The 12,008-nt window shown below is 32.4% G+C and overlaps 1 protein-coding gene and 1 long non-coding RNA gene across 2 annotated transcripts; one reads left to right on the forward strand and one right to left on the reverse strand.

Annotated features, from left to right (window-relative positions):
• Positions 1–383: 383 nt before the first annotated feature.
• On the forward strand, positions 384–2,641 carry LOC131622817 (ervatamin-B-like). The gene is made up of 4 exons (XM_058893852.1): positions 384–928; positions 1,010–1,242; positions 1,431–1,577; positions 2,155–2,641. The coding sequence occupies exons 1-4, from the start codon at positions 400–402 to the stop codon at positions 2,380–2,382; spliced, it is 1,137 nt and encodes a 378-aa protein (XP_058749835.1). The 5' UTR covers positions 384–399; the 3' UTR covers positions 2,383–2,641.
• A 274-nt stretch (positions 2,642–2,915) lies between these two features.
• Positions 2,916–5,826, reverse strand: LOC131622825 (uncharacterized). Its single transcript, XR_009290021.1, has 4 exons — positions 5,430–5,826; positions 4,646–4,729; positions 3,912–4,005; positions 2,916–3,387 (listed from the first exon to the last, which is right to left on the reverse strand). It is a non-coding gene; the product is annotated as an uncharacterized LOC131622825 (long non-coding RNA).
• Positions 5,827–12,008: the final 6,182 nt, after the last annotated feature.

The following is a 12,008-nucleotide window of genomic DNA, read 5'->3' on the forward strand; positions in this document are numbered from 1 at the left end:
ATTATTATTATTATTATTATTATTATTATTATTATTATTATTATTATTATTATTATTATTATTATTATTATTATTATTATTATTATTATTATTATTATTATTATTATTATTATTATTATTATTATATTAAATATAGCAAGAGGTGATTTTAGGCTCTTTTTCTAATGTTTACATTACACAAATCCATTACTTTATTCTATACATTGATTTTTTTTCCTGTTTTTATTTATTTTTTACATTAGATCAATAGTATGCTAACCATTGACTTCATGATAGCAAAAAATAAAATCTATGAAGTAGAACTTGACATCTCAACTTATATACTATAAATATGTGAGACTGACTTTTAAAGAATACACATCTTTCCATATATAAAATTTTATCTTAACTTAGTAAAACATGAGGATTTCCTATACCTCAAACCGATTTCTCCTATTCATTATCTTCACTGCATGCTTATGTTTATTTTTTGCCATTCAGAAAAAGAAACCTACACATATAAATAAGTACTCAAATTTTGAGATCCCAATCAATAACTACATCTCTACATCAGGTCTTAAACTTGATAAGCTTCCTAATGAAGATGAAGTTATAAAACTATTCCAACAATGGAAGAAAGAACATGGCCGAGTATACAATGGTCTAGAAGAGATGGCAACGAAATTTGAAATTTTTGTTTCAAATTTGAAGTATATAGTAGAGACTAATTCAAAGAGAGAGTCACCTCATAGCTCTCTTCTTGGTCTGAACAAATTTGCTGATTTGAGCTTCATAGAGTTCAAAGAAAAATACATGACCATGTACACAGACACCATGGATATTGCGAACGATGATGATGTTCATGTTTCATCATGTAGTGATCCACCTTCATCTGTGAATTGGGTGTCAAAGGGAGCCGTCACTCCTGTTAACGATCAAGGCGAATGTGGTAGGTTTGTAGTGGTGGATACATTTTTGTTTTCATAATTTATATCACATTCTAGTCTAACACGCAAAATATTACTTCCAGGTTGTTGCTGGGCATTCGCAGCAGCGGGCGCCATAGAAGGAATAGTTGCAGTAAAGACAGGAAAGCTTGAGAAACTTTCAGTACAAGAGCTTGTTGATTGTGACTCTGGAAGTAGTGGTTGCACCGAGGGATATGTAACGAGCGCATTCCGTTGGGTTATAGGAAACAAAGGGGTTGCATTGGAGAGTAAATATCCTTATACTGCCGTGAAGGGTGATTGCAGAGCCTCACAGGTACCTTCAGCCCTATTTATAAGAGAAAATTATCAATGTATGCAGAGTGTCTGTATGACCAAATACATTAATTATTCAATGAATCTAAGAAGTTAATTATCTCTCGTAAATAAGACTATAGAGTATTATAAAATCCTCTTTAAATCATTATATTAACTTTAACCTCCTCTTTTATTGACAAATTGTAGATTCCAAACACTGCAAGTAGTAGCATTAATTCATACAATCAAGTAGAGCAATCAGACAGGGGACTATTGTGTGCTGTTGCTAAACAGCCAATTAGTGTTGGGATCTATGCAGCCACCGAAGACTTTAAACTTTACTCCAATATAAGTGTAAGTTGTTATATATATATATTTTTTTTGAAAGCTAGGATCTTTTCGGTAATCTAAGGTTTATTTATATTTCCTTTAACTTTTGATTCTTTTATTTTTTATATATCATTTATAATTTGTTATTACAAAAATGTGTCAATTCAAATGCTCCGTTTTAATTTATTGTGAATTAGCTGTGATATTTCTTTTCGGTGATTCTTTTATGTGTTTTATTTTACACTGTCAATCAATAGAAATAAATTATTCAGCCATGTCATGTCAATAATTACAATTTATTTTAAATATATTACAATCTAAACCAAATACCACTATGTATCCCGCCACATAAAACTGTAAATTTTAAGTTACAGATATTATACAATTGAATAATTTATTCTTATTGGTTGATAGTATAAAACTATTTTATCGTTTCAGTACATAACCATTAAATTCTAAAACTTATTAAGGTCATAGTTTGTAATTTTTTTTATACAAATTTTTCTATTCATATTGAATTATAATAAATTTATTAATTAAAACAATATTTTTTTATATTTTTACACATGTTATTAACTTATGACATATGATCCATTGTCAGGGAATATATGAAGGTCCCAATTGCCCGGTCGATTCTAAAATAATAACTCACAAAATGTTAATTGTGGGTTATGATTCGATAGGCGGTCAAGATTATTGGATCGCAAAGAACTCATGGGGCACAACATGGGGAAAAAATGGTTATATGTGGATCAAAAGGAACACTAGTAAAAAGTATGGAGTGTGTGCAATCAATACGGGAGCTTATATCCCAGTAAAAAATAACTAGGATACAACAACTTAAATAATTTCATGTTCTCTTTTTTCAAATAAGAACTCAGAAAACTAAGAATGCAAAAAATTTCATTGAATAGTCGATGAAGAATAAGTTAAAGCAATATGTATTGTTTTTTTGAGTCTAGAGTTTGTTGTATGGCCATTCTAGATGTTGTTATGAGCATGTTCATTATGTTGTATTTCAAACTTGTTAAGAATTAAATATGTATTTGGAAGTTTCATACTCAGTAGTATAATCACTACAAGAAAATTAATAGATTGCGACGGTTATTTTGACTCATTACGACGGTTAAAACCGCCACAATTTACAATCCACGACGGTTACAGTCCCGTCGCAGAGTCGTGTGTCCCCAACCTGTTTTGCGACGGTTTAAAAAACTGTCGTGCAAATTGTCGTTAGTCTTATTGCGGCGGTTTTAACCGTCGCGAAGTCTAAATACAATGTGTATTTTTTAAAACTAGCTACAAGGGGTTTATAACCCCCGCTAAATATATTAATTTTAAAAATATATATATGGTGCCCACTCTAGCTATTAAATTCGAAACGAGACATTCAAAATATCTTTAAAACTCATATTTAGAAGTTTATATTTTCTTGTAAATATGTGTAGTAATACTTGTTACACATATTTGCATATGAATAATAAATAAAAATTATTTATAGGGAAATAGGTATATAAACATATTTCAAGAATAGTGTTAGTTAATGATTAACCTTGTGATTGACATTTGATACTTCAAGTAAATAGAAATCTAAAATTAATCTTAGAACTAAATGAAACATGGAAGATTAGAGATTTCATTTTCTCTATGAACTCATATACATTAAAAATATAAATCATTGAGAAGTTTGTTGAATCTAACATATTGAATCCATGTTGTGACAGAATAAAAGAGTATTACAGCCTCCTTGCTTCACACTTGTATCGAGATATGATTCCACCCTGCTTCACACTTGAATCTATAGATATTATTTCACCTCCATCTTTAAAAGAAACTGGAAAAAGACCAAGACAATATAACACACAACCTTCATGATAATAAAAACAAAACACATTGTAATCTATAGCTATGATCCATTGATTTATTTATAAAAAATGAAGTCATTAGTTGTACGTGGATGCTACTAATGTTTGTATTAGTTGTACGTGGATGCTTTTAACTTTCAATAACATTAATTAGTTTTTTAAGAACATTCTAAATTTTAATGAAAATGGATTATGTTTGTTTCATAAGACTGACCATCAAAAGAAAAAAATATAGATATTATATAAAATGGATTATGTTTCTAATCAAATAAATATTTGAAAATAAATTATGACATATACATATTTTAATACAACCTACTCAACTTGGCAAACTTTATCTGTCTCAACCTTAACCCTCTCTTCTTTTTCATTTCTATTTATTTTACTAATATCATGTAATTAAATACATCTTCGACTTGTATCCACATAATGAAAGAAATCAAATCCTTATATGCAGTGGAGAATATAGTTCCATGTGGAAAGAAAAACTTACATGGCTTGGTGGCTTGGTGGAATATGTTTACCACTCAAGAGATCAAGCAATAGAGTTCCAAAACTGTAAACCACACTCTCTGCTGTCACTCTACCTGCACACCAAATGGAGAAAAGAGAAACAGTCATGTACCAATACTTGTAATTCAATTATAAAACTTCTATTTCTTTAGTAAGTAGGTACTTTTGAATATTCACAAGTACAATTCAAGAAAAACCAAAAAATGAACAGAACTGCGTTGAGAAGATTGATATGTGACTTACAATGAACTCAACGGTCCGGATTGTCGGTCAATAATAACAATATAGTACAATCAGGATCACAAAGAATCGGCTAAATTCAAACGAGTATAGCCTAATCAGGTGTAAAATCACAAAACGAGTTAACGAAGGCTAGTGTTTACTCTTCTAAATACGAGTTAACAAACATAGAGAGAAATTATTTAAGAGAGAATGGTAATAGAGGATTTAATATTGATTTGATTGTGAGAGAAATAAACTGAAGAGGATATGCAATTTCCAACAGAACCAAACAACGTAATTTTTACAAAATCTATTGTGAAATTGGTCCAGACAGAAAGAAGGTATCAAAACAAAACACTAAAATTTCATTAAAAATCTCATTAAGGCATATCATAATTCATAGATCACAGTTCATATTGTAAATTACACAAAAATGATATAAATGTATTGAGTTGACCTCTTTGTATATTATCATGGAACAGTGTTATTTACCTTCAAATTTTGCAGCTCTGAGTATCAGACAACAACCCAAGATGTCATTAGCTACAGAAAATATGTTGTGTTGTGAATGATTACCTACAAAAGCATAAACAGAAAACAATCGGTACTACTATTTCGATGGAGCTAGCAGCAATGCTTCAGCGTAAGCTTTGAAACAAATAATTGGTATTTTGAAGGAATAATATCAAGATGGTAAATTATTTGAAGAACATATTGCTCAGAGAAAAAGTAAGATAAAACTTTTTTGTATATTTCATAAGCTAAAGTTCTGAATACAAAAGAAACTATAGCATGGGATTCATAGTGAAGTAGTCTAACTGATTACAGAACCATCTAGTTTTACTTGAGTTAAATCCTCAACTGAACTCTAACACAATTTCGTATTATATTACTCAATTCTCCAAACGATCCAATTTCCACACATACAAAACTATGAAAGAACAGTTAAACAACACACTTGTATTAATTTTTAGGGAATGGTGAGCTTTTAGACATATGGTTAAACAACACCATGAAACTTACTTTACACACCAACAAAACTAAGAAAGAACTGGATATTTAATTGGAGAACAAAATTCAATTACTAAAAAAAACTTCAATTCAAAGGTTTTAAACCCTAAATCCCCAAATACCAGAAGAATCGATTGAAACTAAAAGCTTCAACTCAAATGTTTTAAACCCTAAATCCCCAAATACCAGAAGAATCGATTGAAAAAAGGCTTCAATTTAAAGGTTTTAACCTTATGAAAGAAACTTAGGGTTTGAGAACACAAACCTGTTAAGCTTTATGGTGATGGTGGTTGCTTTGACGATGTGAGTGGCTGAGAGAGGAAGAAGTTCCTTTGACGTGAGTGTGCTTCTTTTTCTCCAAGGGCGTGTGTTTTTGAATAAGAGAATAAAAAAATTAAAAATTAGGATACGAAGAGTTTTAGAGCGAATTGAGATAAGGGAAGACGACGGATGGCTATCACCGTCGCAACCTTGTAATTGGGTGAAGCGTTTGGGGTGGCGACAGGTGCTCCAACTGTCGTGACTTGAATTTTTTAGAAATAGACGGGGACGGTTGATTTACCGTCGTGATATTTTAGCGTGTTTTGAGATGAAGGTGGCGACAGGTGCTCTAACGGTCATGACTTGGTATTTTCAACAATTTTTTTTTATGTTAAAAGTAAGAGAAATAAACTCCCAAACTATAGCCTTTTAGTTTACAAAACCGTGCACTTGTTGCTTGGAAAGTTACTTTTTCCATTCAAAAATTTTATTAAAAAATACAGTTATTTAATTTATTTTATTAGAAAATGAAGGGTAATTAGGAAATAAATTATGGTTAATCTAAAATTCTCTAATCCATTTATTTATAGTTATAGATGTTAACTCTTGTTTTTTAGGGGCGACGGTTGTTATACCGTCGTAATATTTAATAATTCTTTAAAAATGTAAGGGCGGTAGAAGTATACCGTCGTGATACGCGTCTTAATATTATAGTTACGACAGTTATCAAGTAACTGTCGCAATTTTTGTGTCGTAAAAACATAATTTTCTTGTAGTGAATATATGTCTTGAAAATAAAGTGGTTGGTGTTCTGCTTTTCTAGCTCCTCTGGAGAGTTTTTTTTAAGTTAAGGTTTCTTGATGGCGTTTTTCTCAAAAGAAAACACAATTAGTTTTAGTAATCATGGAGTTTCATTTTTTTAATTTATTGATTTATATTGTCATATTTTATATTTTTAGAACATTTTATGTTGGAATATTGTGTATGTATTACAATATAGTGAGATGAATTGAAAAAGTTCATTAAGTCAAGTCCCACATTGTATGTTAGTTGCAAAAACTCCTTAGTCCCACATTATTTAGATTAGAAATCTTGGCTAGTTTATTTCATTATATAAGGAAGTCACTTGTTTCTTTCCAAAACACACCAAAAACTTATTTTGAGTTTTTCCTTTCTCACTCTCATAACTCTGCGTCTTTCGAATTGTCGAAGCGCTAACTTCTCCCCCTTTCTTTCTACTCGTTGAATTTTCCGAGTATTTTCTTGAATTCTCCTTAGAGAATAATGTTAATTTCTCCTCGTTTGAGTTGAGAAATTTTCAAGTATAATTTTTTTCTTGGATTCTCTTTAGAGAATTATTGAGATTTCTCTTGGTTTTAGAAATTACTACGACTGGTCAAACCAGATACTAAGATGGTATTTATACCATATTTGAATGGTCTTAGTACCATCTGAAGGTGTATTTCTAGACTGGACTGCTTTGCATAATTTTGGGCAGTACCGCGAAACGTCTTAAAGAGAGCGACCTAGTCTGCGACTCGACCCGGTAATTTCTTTGGTGGCAAACTTTTTAGAACCGTGATCCAACAATTTTAAGACGTTTCGAATTGCCATGGCTACTGAAGAAATTATTGGTTCTTATGAGGATACTTTCTTTGACAATATCGTCCATGTTTGAGAGATGTCACTTCAAATGTTGGCAAGAAATGATGATATTCTTCTTAATGTTGAAAAAGATAGCTAACATTTTGATCGAGGACATTTTGTTGCTCCTTTTGGATCAACCGAACAAACTAACGGTAATAAATCTGAGGATCAAAAGGAACACGTAATAGTGTTGAAGCTGAATCTGCTGCACAGATTAATGCGAATAATTTACAGCTTAGGAAAGAAATCACCTTATAGAAAGAATGATTATAACATTCTGAATGGAATCACAAATGATCTGTATAACTATTACAGTAACTGTGATACTTCAAAATATGTTTAAGAGGCTCTGAAAAACAAGTATGACATTGAAGAAGCTGGAGAAGAGAAGAATGATTTTAGCAGCTACGTGAAGTATCCGATGGTAGTTAAAAGGCCCGTAGAATCTCAAAGTCACGAACTTCAAAAGATTGCTTATAAGATCATCACTGAAGGTATGTATTTATAAGCAATTCGAATTTCTTTTATTATTGATAAACTCCCCCTGGTTTGAAAGTTTTTATGAATTATGCTTTGTTAGAAAATAAAAATAATTTTTATTTAGAGACTGATTATTCTCATAAAATAAGAATATCAGAGACATGCTTAAATAGAAAAGTCTTGGTTGTTTTAAACAACAAAAATAACTTCGGTATGGTTCTAAAGCCATATGGCAAATCATTATAGAATTAGAACTGCAATATTGTGAACCGAATTAAGAATGGGAACCCTTCTATGGCCCCAATTGCTCCAACTAGACAACAACCACCACCTCAAAGAAATGACGTTGTTTTCCTTTTGTTTCAACTGTGGAAAACTAAGTCATATGGCTAAGAGATGTAGCATGTAATGCTTGAACTTGGTGTAGCCCGTAATGCACGGGTTAACCTGGCTAATGGAAAATTTATTCATATGATCATTGAAATCAACATGGTTGATAGATCTGATGGTTGGTGGATAAACACAGGCGTCTCTCGTCGTGTTTATTATGATCGTGTTACGTTTAAAACATACACGAATACTAAAGATAAGAAAGTGTTGTTGGGAGATACCCACACCACTAATATTGTCGATATTGGAGAAGTGGAACAAGGTCCACCTGTGAAAAGACTTCAATCTTGAAGGATGTCATGTATGCTCCCGAGATTATAAAGAATCATGTTTATGTTTTTTTTTTCTTTTCTTCTTCTAAATAAGGAAAGATTTAGTCAGTTTATTGGGGTAGATTTGTACACCATCATCACAAAGAATGATATTTTTGTGAATGAAATTGATAAGTTTAAAAACTTTGTAAAGAATTTGAAAAATGATTTAGTAAGAACTTGTAGTGATAGGTAAATTGTATGATTCTAGTTTATTTAATTATTTTTATAAACAACATGGAATTGTATATGAAACGACTGCTCCCTATTCTCTTGAAATGAATGGTAAAGCAGAAAGAAAGAATAGAACTCTTACTGAACTTGTTGTTGCAATTATGATGAATTTTGGTGTCACACCTCACTAATGGGAAAATTTTATTGACTGTTTGTTATGTCCTGAATAGAGTTCCCAAGTCAAAGAATAATATATCTCCTTATGATATATTAAAGAAAAGACAACCAATCTTGTCTTATTTGAGAACTTGGGAATGTCTGGCTTATGTCACAATTCTGGATCCGAAACGAGTTAAACTCGCTAGTAGAGCATATGAATGTGTATTCATTAGATATGCAACAAACAGTAAGGCATATAGGTTTTATAATCTAAATGCAAAAGTGATCATAGAATCAAATGATTTTAACTTCTATGAAGACAAATTTCCCTTTAAATCGAGAAATAGTGGGGGCACTAAATCGAGTCACATTCCTGTGATTAAAAGCACAGAAAGCAACAACAATTTAGAAACAGAACTTCGACGAAGTAAAAGAGTAAGAATTTCTAAATACTATGGGCCTGATTATGCGGCTTATAATGTAGAAGAAGATTCAATAAATCTTCAAGAAGTCTTGTCATCTCTGGATGTAGATTTATGGCAAGAAACTATCAATGATGATATAGAATCTCTAGAATCTAAAAGGACCTGACACTTAGTAGACTTGCCTCTTAGTTGCAAACCAATCGGTTGTAAATGAGTTTTTGAAAAAGGAACTAAAACCTGATGGAACTATTGATAAATACAAGGCTCGCCTTGTAGCCAAGGGTTTTAGACTAAGAGAAAATATAGATTTCTTCGACACCTTATCTCCAGTCTCCAAGATTACATCCATTAGGGCACTTATTTCAATAGCTGCTATTTATAATTTAATAGTACACCAAATGGATGTTAAAACTGCTTTTTTAAACAGTTTTTTTAAATGGTGACTTAGAAGAAGAAATCTATATGGAACAACCGGAAGAGTTTGTGATCCATGGACAAGAAAACAAGGTCTGTAAGTTAGATAAGTCCTTGTATGGATTAAAACAAGATCCTAAGCAATGGCATGAAAAGTTTGATAACTTAATGATATCGAATGGGTACAAAGTGAATGAAAGTGACAAATGCGTTTATTACAAATCTGAGAATCGCATTTGCACTATCATATGTCTATACATAAACGATCTACTCATATTTGGATCAAACATTCACGCCATTAATGCTATGAAATCATTGTTGTGCAACAACTTTGATATGAAAGATCTCAGAGAAGTGAGTGTGATTCTTGGTATCAAGATCACAAGATCCGAACAAGGAATTTCTTTGGATCAATCACACTATATGGAAAAGATCTTAAAGAAATGTAAATACTTTGATTGTAAACTTGCGTGCACACCTTATGATCCAAGTAATAAATTGTTTAAGAACACTGGTGAAAGTGTGAGACAAACTGAATATTCGAGCATCATTGGCAGCCTTAAATATGCCACTGATTGTATTAGACCCGATATTGTATATGTCGTAAGATTGTCATGCATATTTACGAGTAGACCGAGTAACGAGCACTGACAAGCTATTGAGCGAGTCATGAGGTACCTTAAAAGGACCATAGATCTCGGCCTACATTATCAGAAATTTCCTATTGTACTTGAAGGATACAGTGATGCAAATTGGAATACATTGTCAGGTGATTCCGAAGCTACTAGTGGCTATGTATTCAACATAGTTGGAGGAGCTGTATCTTGGAAATCAAAGAAATAGACTATCCTGGCTCAGTCCACGATGGGGTCTGAAATGACAGCATTAGCAAATGCTAGTTAAGAAGCAAGTTGGTTAAGATGCTTGCTAGCTGAGATTCCCTTATGGGAAAAACCTATGCTAGTTGTGTTGATCTACTGCGATAGTACCGCGGCTATTGCAAAAAAATTGAGAACCGTTATTATAATGGTAAAAGACGTCAAATAAGAAGAAAGCACAAAGCCTTTAGAGATTGTATCTCTAAAGGAGCTGTAAGAGTGGATTATGTACGCACTGATGAAAACTTAGCAGATCCTTTGACGAAAGGATTAGCTAGAGAGAAAGCCCATAATACATCAAAAAAGATGGGACTAATGCCTATACAGAAATGAGTTGCTCATGATGGTAGCCCGACCTAAATGACTGGAGATCCCAAGAAATATGTTCAATGGGTAATAACAAGTTGTGAGTAATATGAGGCGATCATGCTAGAGTAAATAAGAGAAGCATAAATCCTGAAGTAATAAGAGGATGAGATAATAGAAACTCTTAATGAGATCTATACTCTGTATGAGGGAGTACCTAGGCTACAGGAGTACTCTTGATAGACTCACCTATGTGATTGTAGAACTTAGGTCGGTTCTTATGGAATCTCGAGGCAGAATTCCTAAAGCCTTCACTAAACTAGGATACACGTGCAAGGCCATTAAAGCACGGGCTATTAGAATACACCTTAAGAAAAGGTTGTGTGCGAGTTTGATGTCTGAGATAGAGTTCAAGACAATTGTGTCACTCTTGTTGAATCGGAATCCTACTTGCTACGCAAAGGTTCAAGTCGTAGACACCTCTGCTTATGCACAATCTTAGAAAAGTTTAACGTTACTTCTGAAACACTTCTTTAAATTCAAGTGGGGGATTGTTGGAATATTGTGTATGTATTACAATATAGTAAGATGAATTGAAAAAGTTCATTAAGTCAAGTCCCACATTGTATGTTAGTTGCAAAAACTCCTTAGTCCCACATTGCTTAGATTAGAAATCTTGGCTAGTTTATTTCATTATATAAGGAAGTCACTTGTTTCTTTCCAAAACACACCAAAAACTTATTTTGAGTTTTTCCTTCCTCACTCTCATAACTCTGCGTCTTTCGAATTGTCGAAGCGCTAACTTCTCCCCCTTTCTTTCTACTCGTTGAATTTCCGAGTATTTTCTTGAATTCTCCTTAGAGAATAATGTTAATTTCTCCTCGTTTGAGTTGAGAAATTTTCAAGTATAATTTTTTTTCTTGGATTCTCTTTAGAGAATTATTGAGATTTCTCTTGGTTTGAGAAATTACTACGACTGGTCAAACCAGATACTAAGATGGTATTTATACCATATTTGAATGGTCTTAGTACCATCTGAAGGTGTATTTCTAGACTGATTATCTATCGTGCAAATAGTAATCGTACAATATAGAACTGGGCTGTTTTATCCTGGAGGCGGCGCGGTAGTTCGACTGCTTTGCATAATTTTGGGCAGTACCGCAAAACGTCTTAAAGAGAGCGACCTAGTCCGCGACTCGACCCGGTAATTTCTTTGGTGGCAAACTTTTTAGAACCGTGATCCAACATTTTATTTTGCTGTGATTTTATTTTTAGCAAAAGTGAGTAAGAATATTTTTCTTCATAATTAATAATCTATGGGAGGTTTTGAAACCCGCGTAAAATTCCCCTCAGTTAAAATAGGATACTAGCAGTCACCAAAAACCACCTCAAATAAATT

This window comes from Vicia villosa, linkage group LG1 (assembly GCF_029867415.1).
Source record: "Vicia villosa cultivar HV-30 ecotype Madison, WI linkage group LG1, Vvil1.0, whole genome shotgun sequence".
NCBI classification, from domain to species: Eukaryota; Viridiplantae; Streptophyta; class Magnoliopsida; order Fabales; family Fabaceae; genus Vicia; species Vicia villosa.

What these genes read in the sequence shown, in the direction of transcription:
- LOC131622817 (XM_058893852.1), top strand. Translation starts at nt 400, where the DNA reads ATGAGGATTTCCTATACCTCAAACCGATTTCTCCTATTCATTATCTTC. An exon ending in GTGATTGCAGAGCCTCACAG is followed by an intron (nt 1,243 to 1,430) that starts GTACCTTCAGCC and finishes GACAAATTGTAG; the next exon opens with ATTCCAAACACTGCAAGTAG. An exon ending in AACTTTACTCCAATATAAGT is followed by an intron (nt 1,578 to 2,154) that starts GTAAGTTGTTAT and finishes ATCCATTGTCAG; the next exon opens with GGAATATATGAAGGTCCCAA.